The 22,131-nt window shown below is 37.1% G+C and overlaps 2 protein-coding genes across 2 annotated transcripts; one reads left to right on the forward strand and one right to left on the reverse strand.

Annotated features, from left to right (window-relative positions):
• The first annotated feature begins 6,135 nt into the window (after positions 1-6,135).
• On the forward strand, positions 6,136-7,080 carry LOC102491857 (olfactory receptor 51I2). Its single transcript, XM_006165952.1, has one exon. The coding sequence runs from the start codon at positions 6,136-6,138 to the stop codon at positions 7,078-7,080; it is 945 nt and encodes a 314-aa protein (XP_006166014.1).
• Positions 7,081-9,953: 2,873 nt separating this feature from the next.
• LOC102492278 (olfactory receptor 51G2) lies at positions 9,954-16,547 on the reverse strand. The gene is made up of 2 exons (XM_006165953.1): positions 16,526-16,547; positions 9,954-10,951 (listed from the first exon to the last, which is right to left on the reverse strand). Exons 1-2 carry the CDS (start codon positions 16,545-16,547, stop codon positions 9,954-9,956), a joined length of 1,020 nt encoding a protein of 339 aa, XP_006166015.1.
• Positions 16,548-22,131: the final 5,584 nt, after the last annotated feature.

Here is a 22,131-nt window from a genome sequence, read left to right on the forward strand (position 1 = left end):
ATATTTTTAATTTTACTGCAATGTTATAGATAAGCAAACAAAAGCAAGGTGGGTTTGACTAATTTATTTAAATATACTAATAGTAAGTGATTGAGTTAAGTTGATCTTTGACTCCAGGGAATCTGGCGGCAGAATTTGTGATTTTTAATCATGATACTCAATGACTCTCAAGATTAAATCTAGTCACGATGCTTGGATTTATATTTTTAATTTTACTGCAAACATGTATGAGCCTGGACATTTATGCCCCTGCTCAGTTTCTCATGACAGTAAAATGAGAGATCTATGTGATGGTCCCTATAGGCCCTTTTTGTTTCAACATTCGGTGTAGAATTAAAATCCTCAAAGATACTCATTTGTTATTTGTTTGTTAGGAGTACTCATCAACAATCCTGTATTGCTGTTATTCATTCAAAACCAGATTAACTGGTATACTTTAACTTGTCAATCAAAATATATATGTCTGGGGGCCAGCTGTGGTGTAGTGGTTATGGCGCTGGACTCCTGCACGGCTGACTGCAGTTTGAGTCCTGGACCTAGAGGCTTGAAAATCACACCAGGCATGTGTGCATGTATGCCCAAAATCTCAGAAGGAATATGGAGGAGAAGGTATTGCAGTGTAGCCATCCTCTCTAGAAGGTAATTTTCATTTTCTCTCTCCTTGCTCTCTGTCTCTGTGGTGAGTAAGCATACCTTATGGAAAAAAATAATAAACTGATGGGAATAACCATCTATATATTTTTGTTGTCTGAAATATGTGACATGTTTCTATATTAGGTATATGACAAGATTGGTGAACTTTTTATAGTTACTTTGTTCATTATAAAATTTTAATTTTCTATAGGGCACATGTGCAAGAGAGAGAGAGAGAAGTGAGAAAGCAAGCTACTGGGTCTGAGATTTGAACCATGATCACCCATTTGGGACCATGGCACCTACTGATCCCAAGATTGTCCTTTTTAAAGAATGTTCTTGTAAACAAATCTTAACTAAAAGTATATTTTAATTCTTGGTCCTTATTCTCATTCAAACACACACACACACACACACACACACATACACAGACACATATGGATATAGCCATTTTTATTGAATGTTTTGGTGGGAAAAAAATTCTGTGAAAGGGTATTTTGCTGAGTTGTTTTTCTCACTTTTAGCTTCTTAGTCTTATTCTCTCAAGGTTTCTGTAATCTTCCTAAATACCACAGAGCCTGGCCACGCCTCAAGGGATGTGGAAGAGACAAATGACCTTTTACCTTTTCTACCTGGAGGAGGAATAAATGTTCTCAGGACTCTTATGGGCTTTTCAGATTCTACTATCTTTCCTAGGTGCCTTGATGGCAAAACTCTGACTGTGACACAGGACTTTACTAACCAGACTCCACACATGAAGATATGAAGGCAGTAAGTTATTACAGTTCAGGGGAAGTTCCTGGGAGATGGGCGTAGTTTGGATACAGCTGGAGGTTAAAACACTCCTTCAGTGGCTGCATTGAAGGTAATCCAACCATTACGATTGCTTGCTCCCTCACATCGCCCCTTCTCTTTGATCAGTTTGTGCCTTCACTTTTACTTTGTTCCATACCCTGAAGTACTACTCTGAAGTTGATATACTTCTTAATCTTCTTTTTTTTTTTAAATCTGCATTACCATCATCTCCCCTTTATTCAGTTCTTCATTCCCTAGCATTTTTATCTTTCCTGTGGTAAATTCCTTACTAAGACAGGAATTAAGCTACTCTTTTAAAAAAATTATTTAAACATTAAATGTAGCACAGATTGTTTAAGTACTACTTATCTCCTCTTATGAAACTGTAGCAGAATCTGACATATATTTTACTTTATAAGAATACTGGAGCAAAACACGGGATGGAAATTGCTAGATAATTTGGTCCTCCTGCCCCATACACCTGATGCATGGCACCTTTGCTTCCTTCTATCAACCAGTGAACAATTTCTCTCCCCCATGCACCCAAGAATAAAATGGAATAGCACATCACAGTCCAAATTCCTGAATGACTTGTGAGAAAAAAGTGATTCCATACTAATAAATCTCCACTCTGTCAGGTTGTCTCACAGCAAATATATGACACACTGTATTTCCTGAAAATGCAAGCATACTATAGAAGAGAAGGAATTTCTTTTGTGTGTGCAGAGTGACAAAAAACAGTTTGCAACTTTAATCTCATACTACACAATGTAAGGACTTTTCAGAAGTAGAATATTGAAAGGAAGATGCTTATTGTTTTTTTTCCTAGTATTTTTATGATTTTCTTTTCTTTTTTTTCTTTAAATTTATTTATTTACATTAATTCACTATATATTATCACAGCAAACAAAATGAGATTTTCCATCTAGAATACACTGTATATTGACTCAATCAAGCACATCAACATACGTGTTATTATCAACAAACAATTTTCCATTTCCTATTTCCTGTATATTTTGTTATTTTTGCCATTCCTGATTCCTTATCTCTCACCATCTGCTGTGCCCCACTCTCCTCCCAAGTTGTTATCTAAATCCCTCTTTCTTTCCTAAGCCCTGTCCATTGTACTATTTTCTTACAGTTACTTCCAACTCATTATCCACCATGAGAATATTCTTAGAGCTCTTACCTAGTCTTATTCTGATCTCTGCACCTTTGCTCTTATAATGAAATTATCTCTGATTTAACTCCTTAAGAGTAATCATATCTAATTTCTAGTTCATCAGCTAATTTCATCATCTAATTTCTAGTTCACATTCTGTATCTCCTTGAATTCTTTGAATAATCAAGTTTTCATAAACTGCTCTTTCATTGAATGCATACTATTTATATATTAATTTTATATAATTTAACAAAAGCATGTTATTAAAAGAGCATAGCAGTAGAAATTGAAAAATTAGGTTGTAATACTGACTAATCCAAAGACATTGGGCCTTAGGAATTTGTTTAACCTTTCTGGGCCATGTCGTGTTTGGTTTTGTTTGCTTTGTTTTGTTCTTATTTTTGTTTTGACTTTTGTATAATAAACTGGCTGCTTCTTTGGTAGAATGAAGTAATAGATGGAGTGTAATAAAATAATGTTTAATAAACAAAACCATAGTGTGTCAGTAAAACACTAAGCTCTGCAAGGCAATCCCATGTGGGAAGGTTTTCAGTTTAACTCTGGAGACAGCTCTGAATACATTGAGTGCCCACAATCAAGGGCTAACTGAGGCTGCAGGTGGATCACAGTATAAAGACCCCATTAGGGGACCAGCAGTTAGCATAATGGCTATGTCACTGGACTCCCACGTAGTCGACCGGTTCACGTCCCAGACCCGGTGGCTTAAAACTCACGCAGGGCGCATGTGCGTGCGTGCCCAAGATTCCGAGAGGAGAATGGAGGAGAAGGGATTGCGGCGTGGCCATCCCCCCTGGGGGGTGGTTTCTCGCTTTCTATCTCTCTGTCTCTCTTTCTCTCTCTGTCTGTCTGGCGAGCGCATGCGCCCTATAGCAAAAACCTCTCAAAAAAAAATTTTAAAAAAGACCCCATTAGGAGATCTTTCTCCCTCAGTCTCTGTCTCTCTTGCTTCTGGAAGAAGTTACTTAATTTTGAAAATGTTTGAGGGACTGGTTCCATGACTTGGAGGTTAAGGCAGTCAGATCCCACATGGTCAACCACAGAGCTCTGTTGGAGTACTGGACTTCATTGCTAGAAGAAGAGGCATGAAGTAATTATGTATATTTTAAAGCATATATTACTTTAGGAAATATAGGTAGAAAACCACTTCTAGTCCACTCATATTTTTTATTAATTAATTTATTTTTTTACTTTTGCTAGAAGGTGAATGTGCTTGCCAAAGAGAGAGCGAGAGGAGAAAACACCCTGGGCCATGGTCATGTTACAATCTTGTCTCTTTCATCTCTCTCCCTCTTTTCAGGACCTTGAGAACACACAGACGCAACCCATCACGTCTCTCAAGCCGCTGGATCCAGGCTATGGGGCTGGCCCTACAATTAATTCTTAAACAAGTTACTTCACCTTACTGGGTTTAATCACTTCATATTTTAGATGGCAGATCTCCTTGTCTTCTCAGGTTATAAGAATAAATGAACGTTCAGAGTTATAAATAACTAGAGGCCACAGACATTCAGGCTCTATCAGTTTATGTTGGGTAATACTACTCAACAATTTGATGAATAACCACTGTGGTCCCTATAGTTACATAATTCTATCCAAAATTCTGTGAAAGTATTCTTCTCTCTATGTTCATGACAAACATATGTGCTGGGACCCTGGTGTTCCTGGTACAAAGTTTTTGTGGATATTTAATCTTGTGTATCTTTTATTCAGTAGTGTCTGCCCCAAATAAACTGCAATTCCTTTATTTCATTCCCATTTTATTTATAGACATATCTTATGTCAGTATTATTGTATTATATTTGCATTCTTGATTATTTTCTTTTAGAATTTATTATACTCATTAAACACTAGCATATAAGTGGGTATAAATCAAATTGTAACTTAGCTTAATGTGCCTTGTATTACTACTGAGTATATACTTAATATACTTTATAGCAGTGGTAATAGAAACCCCTGTGATGCATTAAGTAAAAATAATGAATAAATTAATACTTTATGATTTATATGTAAAATGCATTACATTTGTTAAGTATAGATGTAAAGAAAAAACACTTAGCTTATAAGACAGGCAATATTTACAAAGTTATAACAAATAGGGCTAGTAGATAAGGAAATATGTAGGGCACATTAAAAGTCATGTTAAAGAAATAATATATAGAATATATATCTTAGGACAAATAAAATGTTATTTATGGTTTTAAAAGGTATTTTAAAAAATAAGCCATCAGGAGCCAGCAGTTAGCGTAATGGCTATGTCGCTGGACTCCCACGTAGTCGACCGCGGTTCGCGTCCCGGACCCGGTGGCTTAAAACTCACGCCAGGTGCATGTGCATGCGTGCCCAAGATCCCGAGAGGAGAATGGAGGAGAAAGGATTGCAGCGTGACCATGCCCCCTGGGGATGATTTCTCGCTTTCTGTCTCTATGTCTCTCTCTGTCTGTCTGGCGAGTGCACGTGCCCTATAGCGAAAACCTCTCAAAAATAAATAAATTAATAAATAAGCCATGGGGCCTCAGGTGGCATAGTGGTTAAGGTGCCGTATTCCCATGTGACTGACCATGATTTGAGTCCCAGATCCAGAGGCTTAAAACTCACACCAGGCACATATGCATGTGTGCCCACAATTCTGAGAGAAGAATGGAGGAGAAGAGATTGCAGCATGGCCATCCCTGCCTCTGGATGATTTTTTGCTTTCTGTCTCTCTCTGTCTCTGGTTAGTGCATGTGCCCTATGACAAAAATCTCTCTCTTAAAAATTATTTTTAAAAAGCCATAAATTATAACAATGCAAAATCAGGATGGCAACTGCTATGCCCTAATCTGTCACTTATTAATGGCATCCCTCACAATTTTATTCTGACCCCATATGTTCCCAACTCAAAAAATACAAATCACTCTCATAGGTGTTCAGAAGTCTTACTGGTTAAAGTTGTGGCCATACATCCATGATGTGTGTCTGACAGAAAGTGTGAGTGTTCTCCTCAAGCACCTTTCCTTCGTTGGGTCCCCTTGATCAATTCTGATGCTTTTGACCATACCAGCAGCAGAGAGACAAAGCCTATGACAGTGCATGATGCACGATTCAGACACTGTTGACCTTCCTAGTCTGTTGACCTTCCTAGCCACCTCCACACTATTCTAAGTGTTAACCCGTCTACTCTCGCTAACTTGTCTTCCTGCTTCCCACTGCATATGTTAAATTGACTAAACTAACCATGGTTTGTAACCATTTATGTTTTTTGAACCTTGTTGTTTAAAATCCTTAGGCATAGCTTATTCAGTTATGAAAATGTAGGCTATCGGTGCAACGAAAGTGCTTCCAACACAGCAATTATAAATCACACACATGCACACACACACACGCACACACACACGACCTATATAAGCGTTTTTGAATTAAACTGAATTCAACCTTAATTTTTTCAGCATGCAACAAATATTGTAGTTTGTCGTCACCTCTAAATAAACATGAATTAACTTTATTGTTTGACTTTCTCACAATGTTCTCTTTTAGGTTTAACCATCATGCCGATGTTCAATGGCACCCACTACCAGCCACCCTTCTTCCTTCTTTCAGGGATCCCTGGGCTAGAGGATGCTCATATATGGTTCTCCATCCCACTAAGTATCATGTATGTGATTGCCATCCTGGGAAACAGCATCATCATTCACATAATACGCAAGAATAACAGCCTTCATGAACCTCAATATGTGTTTCTGTCCATGTTGGCAGCCACGGACACAGGCATGTCAGCATCCACATTACCTACTGTACTTAATGTCTTTCTGTTCAACCACAGAGAGATTGAGTTTCATAGCTGCCTGATTCAAATGTTCTTTATCCATACATTCTCTTCCATGGAGTCAGCCATCTTATTGGCTATGGCATTTGACCGCTTTGTGGCCATACGCAACCCACTGCACTACACCATGATCCTGACCTATTCCCGAATTACTCAGATGGGATTGGCCGCGATGGTTCGTGGGGTGGCGCTGATGGCCCCCTTGCCCATCCTTCTCAAACGACTTCCTTTCTGTAAGAATATCATCTTATCCCATTCATTCTGCTTTCATCCTGATGTCATGAAGTTAGCTTGTGGATCTATTCGTGTCAATATTATATATGGGCTGGCTTTGGTTCTCTGCTCCTTTGGAGTTGATTCTGTCTTTATTGTTCTGTCTTATGCATTGATCTTAAAGACAGTCTTGGGCATGGCTTCCCGAGAGGGGCGTCTTAAGGCACTCAACACATGCGTCTCTCATATTCTCACTGTTCTCATTTTCTATGTCCCACTCATTGCCTTAGCTCTTATCCACCGAATAGGCAGGTACCATTCTCCTCTACCCCATGTTACCATGTCTAATATTTTCCTTTTCCTTACACCTGTCCTCAACCCATTGGTTTATAGTGTGAAAACAAAACAGATTAGAAGTGTACTCTGTAGACTATTGGCACTTAAGCTAAGATGACAAAACAGAGTGAAGCTCTTTGAGTGGAATGAATCTAAAGATAGAGGGATGTTGGAAGAAAGGCAGGGAATAGAAGTTTGTTTGTTTGTTTTCTGTGTGGTGCGTAGTTTCCTTCGTACATCTCTGCATGTTTTTTTCTACATATTGAATTGTTGGAAAAGTCATGACTCGTTTTTGCATAGAAAAACACATCATGACTTTTCTGACAACCTGATACTTTCCAGAAACAGAAGATTCTCGTCTAATATTAAATGTTAGATCAGGAAGATATTTCAAAGTGTAATATGTTCCCACCACCAATTAAATCCAAGTAGTTCTACAGAAATTGTCTATATTAAGATCCCTCGCATATAGCTATATGGCTCAAATCTGATATAAAATAAAATATTTATATTGTTATACAGATTATATTGCCATTGGAAAATCTGAGATATAAAAGATATTTTAAATGAGAGGAAAAGGATGTTATTTTTAAATAATTTTATTTCAATTTTTTATATTTTACAATAGTTCTTCTGAAGCCATTCCAATCTATGACATCATCTAACATAAAAATTCAGTGAGAGATTACAGACAAAAATATAACAAAGCAATATATTTAAAATTTGACATTTAAGTAGTATATATTTAATTTCCTCAAATTGTGTTAGATTTCCTTTGACATTTAGTTTAAGATGAGCAGGGACTGCTTAAACTAAAAGCAAGACTCATTAACTCGTCTTCTAGGTCATCTAGAAAAAAAGAGATACCGGCTCTCTGTACATTAGTATCATCATTAGTAAAACGGAGCTAACAATCTTATCTACCTTTTATGGACATTGTAAAGAGCAATGTGGTCATTTGTGAATGTGTTTAGAACAACGTCTGGAACATAGTAAATGCTGAATAAATATTAACTACTGCAAACCAAAACTATAGTAGAGGATATAAGGCTAACTCAGGATTAAAAAATGCATTTCAAAAAGAAAGTTGTCTGTCACTCAGATGGGGATAGCAAAGGTAACCAGAGAATGATGAAGTTGTTCTCCAACTCGAAGATATATTTAGAGTTCCCTTATTACACATCTTTTCTAAACTGTACTTAAAATATATAAAAGGGAGGTTTACACATTTTAGTTTGTATATATTATATATCACATTTATGTATTCAATATTGTCTTAAAAAAATGGAACAATTCCTGAGCAATTATTTCCAGTTCTGTACACTAATGCTTGGAAGAATGAAGATTCCAGAGACTTCTGATCAGAAAAATTCATCATAAAGAAAATTATTAAATTGCATTTTAAAAGGTGGAGAAAGGTTAAAGGCCAGAATTTCATTTTACTTTTAGATAGTACTTGCCATACTCTCAAATAAACTCTCACTTAGAGCAAGACCAAAAGAATGTTTTTAAATTTAGTCCTCTCTATCCTATTAATATCTAATAGATCATAGCCAAGTGAATGCTTTTGGAATTGAGACAGGTTTCAAGCTTCCATAATTTTTGTTCATGATAGATGTCTAAGTCTTTCAGGAAGAAGTCCTTAGCAAGCCTAGTCCTCACTATGTTATTTTCCTCTGCATTCATATAGCAATTTAAACAAAGCCCCAATCCCACTATTCCTATTCTGCCACATAGTTTTCTCCATTCTTTTGTTATTGTTACAGTTTAGTCTTCTGTATGATTCTGATGCTTATTAAATGTGTCAGACATACAGGAAGAATATTTGAATGAATAATTAGCTATCCTTCAGGAATTTATTTAAATTTTTTTAAAAATAGCTTCAAATTTGGGGCCAGTAGGTAATTTGGTGGTTAAAGCAGTGGATTCCCACATGACCAGCTGCAGTTCAAGTCCTGGACCTGGCAGCCTGAAATCATTCTGGACATGTATGCACTCGTGCCCAAAATCCTAAGAGGAGAATGGAGGAGAAAGGTCATGGTCATCCCCCATCCCTCAGGGGGTGGTGACTTCTCACTTTCCTTCTCTATCTCTCCTGCTAGCATATACACCCTATGAAAACAAAAACAAAAATATCTTCAAATTCTTAAAGTTCTCACATATTTTTTATTTATTTATTACCATGGGCAATTAAATTGCTCTTTCACTTGCTTCCCACCTTGATCCCAGAAGAACAATTCTTCATTTGCTTTTGACTGTAACTTTCAAAGAGAGCACACTATTTCATTTTCCCTTTTTGGTAGCTTAGAGAAGAGATAAGCATCCTTGTTTCAGAAGTCAAAATATAATCATGTCTACTTTCAATATGGAATTAAAATAAGGTATAAATTCTGAAGGAAGTAATGAGGTGGATAAACAACTATTTCTCGGACTCTTATATGTTATTTCTTTTCAAATAGCTCTTTCATTTTTTGTTTTTGTTAACAGTGAAAATGTTCAGAACATTAACCAAGATCCAACAATAAGAAACAGCAATATTAAACATTTAGTCATAAATTTATCATCAGTTTTGGATTTTCCATGCCTCTCTTTAGACAACATGAGGTATCAAAGACCAGAAGACATCCTAGTTTCTCTATGAGACAAGTCCCTCGTTGATCTTTGACAGTCCAGAGTCAGAGTCCTCAACTTATCAGCTGAGGTAATGTGCTATTCATCCAACTCAAACACCAGTGACATTGAGCTTGGCTTCCTGTCACCAGTCCTCCTTATTACTGCCTAACAGCCACCATTCATGATTTTAGTTACAATCATTTACGTATGTGTTCTGCCTCTCTTTTCCTCTTTAGTTATAGGATATACTTCTTGAAGGGAAGACCTGAATTTTTTTTTTCATTTTTGAATTCATGGTGCCTAGTATACAACTTGGCCCATAATAGATCCTGAGTAGCATTTTTAAATTGATTGTACCTTATGATATAAAGAAAAATCTCATTCCCCAGCAATGACACGTTGCACCCAAAATCGCTTGCGCAGGGCAGCCTGAATCTGTCGAGATTTAAGACTGTAGACAAGAGGGTTTAGTAGTGGTGTCATGAGGAGGTAGGCATTACTCATGGTAGTGTATAGAATTGGAGGAGTTTCCTGGGAGTAACGATGCAGTACTGCCAGGCTGATGAGGGGCAGGTAAAACACAAGCACTGTGCAGATGTGGCAGGCACAGGTTTGCAGAGATCTCCAGTTTCTGTCTTGGATTCCCAGTTTCATAATGGTGCCCAAAATCTTCATGTATGAAGCTATAATGAAGACAACATCCACTACAAATGTGCAGAGTACACAGATCAATCCATAGACACTGCTGAAAGTGACATCCCCACAAGCCAGGTTCAGCATATCTGGGTAGTAGCAGTAAGAGTGTGAGAGGATATTGGCCCCACAGAAAGGAAAGGCCCTGAGGAACAGAGGCAGTGGGGCCAATAGAGCAGCACCTCGAAGCAAGGCAGCTCCACTAAGGCAGACTACAGTATAGTGGGTCAGAATCCTCGTATAGTTTAGTGGAGCACAGATAGCTACCAAACGGTCTAAAGCCATGGCCACCAGGATACCTGATTCTACTGAGGACAGGGTGTGGATGAAGAACATCTGGGTCAGGCAGGCATCCAGGCCGATGTGGTGAACATCAAACCAAAAGATAGCCAAGACACTAGGCATCGTAGACAACGAGAGGCCTAGGTCGGTAAGGGCTAGCATGGCCAAAAAGTAGAACTGGGGCTCATGAAGATTCTGCTCTGCTCTAACTAGGATAAGGAGAAGAACATTACCCACAAGGCCCACCAGGTACAGGAGACAAAAGGGGATGGAGAGCCATATATGAGCAGCTTCCAGACCAGGGATACCAATGAAAGAAAAAGTAGGCCAATTAGGAGAACTGTTATTAAAAATCAACATGGTGAGATGTAGGCAGAATGGTTGTCCCGTTGTTTGCAAGCCTACAAAAGAGAAATCATGTGTCAGAGAGGTTGAAAACCAAATGGAAAGTAAAAAGCTGCCAAAGCCTCAGTGGCATGCTGTTAAATTGCTGCTGCTCCAGATCGATGTCCCATGGGAAGACTGAGTTCATTCTCCGCTTAACCTGAAATCCAGCCCTGGTGGCACATTCCTGTAGTCCCAGCTGAGATGCTGAGGCAGAAAGATCAGGAGTTTGAGGCTGGCCTGGGCCACATAGCAAGACCCCATCTAAAAGAACCTCGTTTAGTGTTGCCCATCTATGGCCTCAGCTGCTCCAGAGGCAGTGGGAGGATCACAACACAGTGAGACTCAACATTAAAAAGAAAAATAAAAAAAAACAAAACTGAAGATGAAGAGGACAAAGAAAGATGAAAAGAAATAAAATACAAAGATTTCTCATATATGGAATTACAAAATTAAGACATGAAGAATTCAAAATTGTACTTATACTATTAATTATTAATCTTTTGTTTTTTGAGATTTTGCTATAGGGCACGTGCGCTCGCCAGACAGACAGAGACAGAGAGACAGAAAGACAGAAAGCGAGAAATCACCCCCCAGGGGGGATGGTCACGCCACAATCCCTTCTCCTCCATTCTCCTCTCGGGATCTTGGGCACGCACGCACACGCGCCCGGTGTGAGTTTTAAGCCACCGGGTCTGGGACGCAAACCGCGGTCCACTATGTAGGAGTCCAGCGATATAGCCATTACGCTAACTGCTGGTCCCTTAATTATTCACCTTTTGAAATATGAGTGTCATCTTAACACACGAAAAGATGCTCAAGATCATTATTAGGAAAATGTAAATGAGAATTGCAATCAGACATTATTAGAATGGTTGTAACTAAAAAGCCTTAAAATACCATGTGGTATTGGTACAATATAGAGCACCTGGAACTCTCCTACATCACTGATGGAACATGAAGTTTTATCACCATTTTAGAAAACAAATTTGCAGTATCTTTTCAAATTGAATAAAAATTTATACTGTTAAAATGATCCAGCAATTCCACTCCTAATAATTTGCCCAGGAGAATGAAAACACTTATTCACATAAAGAGTTATATAGAATTATTTATAACAGCTTCACTAATTATAGCAAAAAGCTGGAAGGAAACCAAATATAAATCCATTATTGAATGGATAAATAAATTATTTAAGATTCATATAATTGAAATTAAAAGGAATAAATTACTGATAGATGCAACAACATGAAGAGGTCACTTATACTATGTGAAAGAAGACAAAATACAAACAACTGAATGATGTATGATCTCATTTATATAAAATTACAAAAAAGGCAAGTCATAGACATAGAAAGTTGATCCAGTTTGGAGGAGGGTAGGGATTGTAAAGAGACTATGAGAAATAAAAGCAGTCCATACCATAGTTGATGTAGTAATTATATGACTGTATACATTTTATTTTAAAAGCCCACCAAATTATATTCTTTAAATTGATACATTTTATTTTATGTAATTGTAGCATCTCCATAAAACTGACCAAAAAAAAATGTTTCATCATTTGAGGAATAACTTCTAAATAATACTAAATCTGAAGTTCATCAAAATGTGTTTTTTTGACTATACTTTTTTTCTTTCTACTTACTCATAAAAGGATTGGCACTCCATTCTGCGGCACTGCTTGACTTCATCACCAGAAATTCATTATTTCTGGGATGATGTATTTTGTGAACTCAATTCATTTGGCTCTGAGACAGATGTCTCACATACCACAGTGGATAGAGGTAAAGAGTTCTATGGTCTTCTCAGCATTTTTGATAATAGTTCATTTCCCCGCTCCTCTTCAAATAGCCCTAACTCTCTACATGCATTCTCTTCCTTAGAAATGTAAAGCACCCTTTGGACATAATAATACATTATATATTTCTCTTTAGTTTTACTTCTCTGCTGGTTCTCTTCTCTTGTGATGCAAAGAAAATTTCTGGGTTACTTGAATTGTGTCAAGGCTTCAGTTAACCCCCAAATTCCTATATGCAATTCAAATGACCTTTTCTAAAGATATGTGTTTAACTGACCCATTGACTTCACAACCTGAATGCTCTCCAGGAAATTCAAATATATGCCCTAAGCATGAGGAATAATTTAACCCTTTCAAAACCTTACCATTTTTCTTCAGAAATATTGAGCCAATCATATACCTAGTGTTTGTCAGTTTGTTTTATATTCTCAGAGGGTATGTGCTCTCAACAGAGAGACACGCACACACAGAGACACAGAAGGAAAGAGAGAGAAGGAAAAGCACCTCGCCATGGAACAAGTTCATGGTGCAATCCCTGCTCCTCCGTTTCTCCATCCTGTCAGGTTTTGCGGCACACATACACATGTGCCTGGCCTGTTTTTTTCAGGCTTCCAGGACAATGATTCAAACTGCTGTAAGTTAGGGATCCAACTCCCATAACCACTAGGTCACAGGAATGGCCCAACGCCTATTTATTTTGCTTTGTTGATACTGTAGGAGTGATGAATGCGAGGTCAGAAACTGGACTGCCAGGGTTTTAATCATGGTTTTACCTCCTAGTAGTAGTTTCTCTTTAGTTAGTTATCTCTCTGTATCTACTTCTTTACTTTTAAAATAGAAATACTAGTATCTACTCTTCATAGTGTTCTAATGAGAAAGAACTAAAAATATCCTCATTAGAGTAAATGCTACTTAAGTAGAAGCTATTTTAATACATATTAGCATCATTGTCTAACTAATCACTGATTATTTATTTTTTATTTTTTATGCACTCAATCACATTATTTAGCTTACAAAGTGAACATTTCAATATGTGAACATTTCTCCCCAGTCCAGTTGATCAAAATATCTTCAAAAGATAACACCGCACCTCCCCGTCCCGTCAATGCTCTGCCTCCGTATCCTCCTCCAAATGTCCTTCCCCAGGCCCCACTCCTCACTGATTATTTAAAACAAACTCTGATCATTGTGTGTGTGTGTGTGTGTGTGTGTGTGTGTGAAATCTCTGTCTCCAATATTGTTCATGAATTGGTTATTGATACATTTTTCATACATTCCAGAACTCTGTTCTTATGTTTTATCACTTCATGTCTTCATACTTCGGCTATCTGACTCATCATTCATTTTGTCTTTCTTCTTTTATACCCAGTAAATTTCTTTTTTTTTCTTTTTTTGGAGAGGTTTTTGCTATGGGGCGTGTGCACCCGCCAGACAGACAGAGAGAGACAGAGAGACAGAGAGTGAGAAATCACCCCTCAGGGGGGATGGTCACGCCCCAATCCCTTCTCCTCCATTCTCCTCTCGGGATCTTGGGCACGCACGCACACGCACCCTGCATGAGTTTAAGCCACCGGGTCTGGGACTCGAACCGCGTTCGATTACGTGGGAGTCCAGCGACATAACCATTATGCTAACTGCTGGTCCCAATACCCAGTAAATTTCTATTTAGTACTTAATTAATATTTCAATAAGCTCAGATTTTATCTTTTATGGAGAGTATTCTTTAATTCTTTAAAATAGAGTTAAGCAAACTTTTTTTCCAAGTACTCTTTGGTATCTTTTAATGCTTCTATCATTGCATCCATAAAGTTTTAATTTTTAAATTGTCTTTCTTCCTATCATTAGATCATAAGTATTGTTGTTTCTCTGAGATTTTTTTCTATAATGTCTTAGGTATTTGACTGGTATTTTTTGTGTAAGTCAATGATAGACTTAATTAAGAGTGATTGAAGTGCACTACTAGGTTGCACTAAGTCCCAGTTTTCTTTTCGATAAATTTGTAACAATGGTGCTTCATTTAAGTGCTGCTATGAGGACTAATTTATAAAGCCATAGAGAAAAAGTGCATCATGCACTGCCTGATAGTTAGGTATGCATTTCTGAGCTTTCATAGTTCAATTCAATGCCAATATATGCAATATAAAATAATATCTCATACTGACTTCGCTAAAAAACACACTATTCATTTAAAATATGAAAATATGTAAAGGTATAAAATCTCATCTTGAATAGTCCAATATTTGTTTTTTCTTTAAACATTTTCTTCCTAATCCTATTGATCTTGATATGAAAATACTGTCATGATGTGTGTATTTTAAGCTTTAAAATTAAAAAATAATTTTATATTTAATCACATATATCTTTACAATGTACACCATTTCTTTTTCCAGCACAATTACCATGTACATCAATCAATATGAATAGTCCAAGATTTAATATTAAAGCCATACATACACTTTTATTAAAAAGTATAATATAAAAATAATAGTATATAAAAGAATGAACTTATATATACTTCTATATTTCTACCTAATCTCTTTTGTGTTATTTGTATTTTTGAGAGCATTGTGAAATGTAAGATCATATTTTATTAAGTCAGTTCTCCAGGTGAATAACAGCTTAAATATGTGTTGGATAAAGGGGACAGTGGGAATAAACAGAGGTAACAAGAAAAGCCAGATCGGGAAAAGGGGAATAAAGAGGAATGGAGAGACTGATGAAAGAAGGAAGGGGGAAGAGAAGAAAGAAAGAAGGAAGGAAGAGAGACAGAGGGAGGGATGGAAGAAAATTTTTGGAAAGATTAAGTAGAGAGCACTTGGTGCCTGGTCTGTCCTAGGATGTGTTTACTGGATGCTAGTACTTGAATTTCTGTGAGCACACAAACTCAGTAATTAATAGGTACAGGAATCTTATGTATACAATAATATAACATTTAAAGTATGTGAATGTCGAGGGCATTATACCTGTGTGCATCTGTGTGTGTATTGTTGCCACTCAAAATCCAACCAGAAGATGTTCTCAGACTAAAATTTTTAACAGCATCAGTTTGATTTACTAAAGACTCTACCTTATACTTCAGTTCAAGTCAAGCCCATAGGCATGATGACAGCAAGGTCAGGAACTGGACTGCCAGAGTTTGAATCATGGCTCTACCTCTCGTTAGTGCTTTGTCTTTGCTTAATTTATTCCTTATTTTCAAATGGAAATACTAGTATAAAATGAGAATGCCCTGGTAGGAATAGGTAAAAAGCATATACCAGATTTTGTTATAAGGATAGCCTGCAATTACACATAAATACATTTATACACACACACACACACACACACACATATATAATACTCAGTCATATATGCACATCTGGTATGCATGCATCTTAATGATGAACGAGAAGCTTCTTGCTTTATCATACCTTTAGTTTCAAGCATTGAATTGATTGTAACCTCACTGATTCCAAGTTAATAGTCCAGATTCCTCATCTTTCTTTTCTTGCCAAGGGAAAGACCTAGCTCTAAACTCATTTTTATGCTAACTGCTGAGAGGAAAGTACTATTATTTCTGCTCTCCTTTTAGTTTTTGTTTTACTCTGTTCTATTGTTACAATGCTATACAAATATTACACAATGTTATTTTATACCACTTTGTATCAATTATGTAAGTTGTAATGAGAATTTGTGTAATTAGCAACTCAAGCATGAGTAAGTAAAAGCAGCATTACAGAAGCATACCTAATTATAATATTATGGTTTAAATGCTGGTGTTTTCATTTCACCTGTATATGGTATAGTCACTTACCTTTCTGAAAACTGGCATTCATCGTCAAAACATAACTAATCAGGGGATGGATCATGGCTCAGTGATAAAACATGTTGCTCTAAGAGGTTGACAACATGCAGAGGTACCAGGCTTGTATCTGGAGACCTCCCTAAGTGCATTGGACATGTGTGTGCCCATTATGTGGGGCTGGGAGAGGCTAGAGATACATTACAGCCTCAACAACTGTTTGAGGTCCTAGATCTTTGTGTCTGTCTCTCCCACTTAAGGAAGAAATAAATAAAAAACAAATAAAATGCATTAAAAATAATATATCAGTAACCATAGCTCTCTTAATGAACATTTAGAAAGATTAAACACAAAACAGAATTAAAAACTTACAATGATGTCAGAATTTAAAAACAAAACATACAGAAGTTACTTTATTAAGATCTGATTCAGAGGTATATATCAAATAATTTATATCTGTGTCTAGAGTTCACTCTATATATTTTAACTTCAGAACACATGGGAAAACTTTACTGATAAGCTGAAATATAAGAATTCTGAAAAAAAAAAACATCAATTGGGGAAAGTTTCCTATATAAAGGAATAACACCTTCAAAATTAGTGACTTCAGAAATAACTTGCATTTAAAAATATAATCATCTAGCATTATTAATTCACGGTTAAAGTTAGGTGTCAACAAATCTTAAAGTACTAAGAGAAAAATTCTCCACCCAGCTCATTGCTATATTTCTCATCTACAAAGTATCATTTGTTTTTTTTCATCTACAAAGTATCATTTGGTTTTGAATGGTCATGTTTCCAAAAGACAAATCTTGGAATCTGTAAAAATGATGACAACTCTCACTAGTAGACATGTGCTTAATATCTATATTGGGAAAAATTCATTTGCTTAATATATATGTATGTGGAAAGAACTCTCCAAACTGTGCAAAAACGTGGTATCTTTCATGGCTCAACACTTAAAAACTGAACACCTAGATTTAGTTAAATATAACTCATGTTTGCAAATTATATTCATGAGATACTGCTTTCTGAACTCAGTGAAAGTTATCCAGACAAAAAACAGTCCACGATTTTTTTTTAAATTTAATACTTAGCTATATAAACATAATATGCACATTTAGAATTCACAAGTACTATTTAAATTATTGGTAAATACAGTAGTTACTACTTAGAATAAATTATAGACATTAACTCATCACTTAAAATATTCCTACTTATCAAATACAGGATTTTCCAAACAATTTAATCTCCAAATCTCATTCATTCATCCTAACTTAACAGCACTAGTCATTTGTGGGTTATTTTACTTGATTATTGAAGCAGCTGTTCTCAGGGTTATAGCAGTACTTATTCTTGACAAATACCACTCACTGCACAATGGGTGGCCTTTTCACTTTCAGATATATCTGTTGACAGGACTGTCCTTTCCTGTAAGGCAGAGAACTCATCAGCTCCATGCAGAGAAGTAGAACTTATTTCAAGGGCTTGGTAGTTTCATGGTGCTGTGCAGACCAACAAAATTGGGCCTCCCAGATGTTTGAAAACTCTACAGAGATTTTAAAACCCTTGGGGGTTCCAATTATAATAACTAAGGAGGTTAAATTTGTTTAACCCAAGGGATAAGAGAAGGAGGGAGCATCTCTTAGATATATTTTGTGTTTTTGTTGTTGTTCTTAGATTTTTGGCACAGGACATGTAGGCATGCAGGAAAGAGAGACAGAAAGTGGGAAAGCAAGAAATCACCTTACATTTTGGTATTCTTTTTAAGAATCATTTTATTTAACTTTATTTATTTATTTATTTAAATTTGACCAGAGAAGGATGGGGTGGGGGGAGTGAGAGAGCAAGCCTCTAGGTCCAGGACTCGAACCGTGGTCGACCACGTGGGAGTCCAACGCCCTTAACCACCACGTCACCTGTCAGCCTCTCACTTTACATTTTGAATAAAAGTTGTTTTGCCAGACAAACTTTTCATCATATCTGTACACTATGGGGTGCATGGTCTTTCTGGAGAGACAGAGAGACACAGAAAAAAAGAAAATGAGAAATCATCCCCAGGTTAGGATGGCCATGCCACAATCTCTTCTCTATTCTTCTCTCAGACTTTGGGACACACATGCACATGCTCTCAGTGTGGGTTTTAAGCTGCTGGGTCTGGGACTCGAGCCATGGTCAACTATGTGGGAATCCAGTGACGTAACAATTATAACATCTCCTGGTCCCTCAAGTTCAAATTTTATTTTATTTATATATTTATTTATTTATTAGAGAGAGATTTTTTGTTGTAGACACATGTACTTGCCAGAGAGACAGAGAGCAACAGAGAGACAGAAAGCAAGAAATCATCACCTAGGTGTGATGGTCACACTGCAGCACCTTCTCCTCCATCCTCCTCTCAAGATTTTTCAGCATGCATACACGCCCAGAGTGATTTTTTTTTTTTTGAGAGGTTTTTGCTATAAGGCGTGTGCGCTCTCCAGAAAGACAGAGAGAGACAGAAAGCAAGAAATCACCCCCTGGGGGGGATGGCCACGCTTCAATCCCTTCTCCTCCATTCTCCTCTCGGGATATTGGGCACACACATGCGCACACATGCCTGGCATGGGTTTAAGCCACCAGGTCCGTTATTAGAACCACAGTCAACTATGTGGGAGTCCAATGGCATAACCATTAAGCCAACTGCTGATTCCAAAAGTGATTTTTAAGCCACTTGGTCTGGGACTCAAGCCACAGTCTGGAGTTGAGTGATATACCATTATGACACCTGCTGGTCCCTCACTTCCAATTTTAAATTTTCCTTATATGTCTGTACATTATAGAATGTATTCTTGACTACAGTCCCTAGTAATAGTCTTTATTTGCTTATTAACTGAAACTTGATGCTCTAGTGGTAGAAGGCAGGGTGGGCAGTTGGCATAATATCTGTCCTGGTTTATCTTCAGTTTTAGACAGGCACCAGACCCTTAAGTCTTAGTGACTAGGCCATCTTATTATTGGTCTACAAAACCATTAGTGATTTGAGTCCAGAATTTTTTTTCTTTTTTTTTTGGAGAGGTTTTTGCTATAGGGTGCGTGTGCTTGCCAGACAGAGAGGCAGAGAGACAGCAAGCAAGAAATCACCCCCCGGGGGAATGGCCACGCTGCAATCCCTTCTCCTCCGTTTTCCCCTCGGGATTTTGGGCATGCACGCACACGCGCCTGGCCTGTTTTAAGTCACCTGGCCCAGGACGCAAACCGCGTTCGACTACATGGGAGTCCAGCGACATAACCATTAAGCTAACTGCTGTTTCCTAGTCCAGGATATTTTTATATTACTTCTCAAAGCTTAGAAGACAGTACACACACACACACACACACACACACACACACACACACACACACACACACAGTTCCTGTGTGGATGTTGGAGAACCAGGAAAACTGGTGGTATAATTCACTCTAAACTAGGAAAGCCTAAGAATTAAGGTCCAATAATGTAAGTCCGGGTCTAAGTCTGAAGCTGGAAAATCAGGAGTACCCATGTTAGAGACCAGGAGAAGATGGATATCATTGCTCAACCAGAATCATAAAGTTCATGCTTATACCTTGTGCTCTATTAAAGCCTTCAATGGATTGAATGATGTTCATCCACATTGGGATGGGCAGTCTGCTTTACAGAGTTTACCGATTCAAATGCTAATCTCTTCTGGCATAATGTTTTATTAGCTATCTGGTTATCCCTTAACCCACTAAAGGTGACACAAATAATTAACCGTCACCAAGGAGAATGTGCTATGGATCCTGAGTGACTCCTGAATCTCAGATTGCCTGCATATTAAGTATCTGCCATGGGATCAATAACTTAATCCATCTAAATTTCCATTTCTTCTAGGATAACAATGTGTGGAGGAAAGAATGCAATTTCTCATGTGAAAAAATAAACAATGAAGGACACATGAAAATGTCTTTTATATTCCCAAGCTTGCTTTCTCATAAGACAGCTCTGCAGCTAGAGTCACAATATTCTTAGTTGAAGTCACTGAATTTTGACTACTCCTGGGAATGTCAATGAATTTGTAGGTGTAGCCAGCCTGAAAGATCATGCTTTTATTTTTATTTATAATTATGTAACATAAAGGTCTCTTGTTATATAGATTATGTGTATATACTTATATAAAGTGAGTATCATGTGCATGTGAATAGGATGGAACATAATGGGAAAACAGTTATCGTTTATCATTTCAGAATTCTCAGGTCATTTCTACAAACATTTAATAGTGTTTCATATCTAAAACATATAATATGAATTAAATCATAGGAAAGTCTAAGAAACATCTACAATATAATAGACTTTTTAATTTTTTCAGAATACATTATATAAAACATGGATAACCTTAATATATGAATAATATATTTTAAAAAAATTAACATTAAAGTGAATTGATAGGACATGCCAACAATTAATGAGTGATTTTTATATCCCCTGAGGTAAAGAAGTACCCAGTAGTTGGGGCAGTTATGGAGCAGTCCCAGAAAACAATGAAAAGTGGACTTCAGATCAAGAAGGAAAAGAGATTTCCTAGGAGATTTCTGTTCTCAAGAGAGATAGGCATGATTAGTAAAAAAGCTCAAGTCATCTCACAGGCATTTTTGATTCTGGACGTGAAAGAGAAAGCTTTCCTTGTAGGACATTAGCACATATTCTGTCTTGAGATGCAAGGTGAGAGAGAAAACCCAGATCTATATTTAGAATAGGACTAAAATGAAAGGCACTTCAGAAAAATTGGGGAGCATAGAAATTTGGTACGCAGTGCAGGGGTCTAGAGGATGTTTCCTTCTATGAAACTATCCCTAATTTGTTACCATCAAGAACCTGAGGTTTTTGGACTGATGATATTGAACCAAATAAAAGGAAGTGAGTTTAACATAGTCCTAAACTGGGGAAATACAGACATATATTTCCTATGGAAACACTGACCAAGCAGTTTAGACTTATCACTGAACATGAATTCCCTTTGAGACCAAAGAGCACAGATTCTGAAAATGCTTAGAAACCCATGGATGAGAAAAGACTTTGAGAAGCAATATGGCACCAGACCCGTAATACTGGAAGACATGATGACTTGGACCAAGCAGAATGTGCTCTTGTCAAACAGAGTGAGTTTCCTAGATCCCATCCCACTTTCTGTCCTCAAAAGCAATTTCAAAATTACCAAAAAGAAGTGCTAAAAATCTTCTAAGGCTTATAACAGTTTTTCTATTTTTTTAGAGAGATTTTTGATATAAGGTGCATACACTTGCAGGTGAGACTGAGAGAGACAGAGAGACAGGTGTTTAGGTCATGTGTGCTCTGCCCTCATATATGGATTGAGGCCACGATTCTAGGGCTGAAGGAGTGGGTTCAATTTCTCTTGCCCTTTCAGCACTGCCATGTGAAGACCAGATGCTGGCACCTTCATCTTGGAATTTCTAGCCTCTAGACCTTTGTGAAATAAATTTCTGTCCTTTATAAGTTAAAAAAATGAATTAATATTGTTGCAAGATATTTTTAAACTCATGTAGAGTGTTTTTCTAATAAGCACATTCCATAAACTTTTTGAAGACATGTCATATATATGTTATAAAATAAGTGTGTA

This window comes from Tupaia chinensis, unplaced genomic scaffold (assembly GCF_000334495.1).
Source record: "Tupaia chinensis unplaced genomic scaffold, TupChi_1.0 Scaffold144110_1, whole genome shotgun sequence".
Lineage (NCBI taxonomy): Eukaryota > Metazoa > Chordata > Mammalia > Scandentia > Tupaiidae > Tupaia > Tupaia belangeri.

What these genes read in the sequence shown, in the direction of transcription:
- LOC102491857 (XM_006165952.1), top strand. Translation starts at nt 6,136, where the DNA reads ATGCCGATGTTCAATGGCACCCACTACCAGCCACCCTTCTTCCTTCTT.
- LOC102492278 (XM_006165953.1), bottom strand. Translation starts at nt 16,547, where the DNA reads ATGAATGCCAGTTTTCAGAAAG. An exon ending in GAATGCCAGTTTTCAGAAAG is followed by an intron (nt 10,952 to 16,525) that starts GTAAGTGACTAT and finishes TCTCTTTTGTAG; the next exon opens with GCTTGCAAACAACGGGACAA.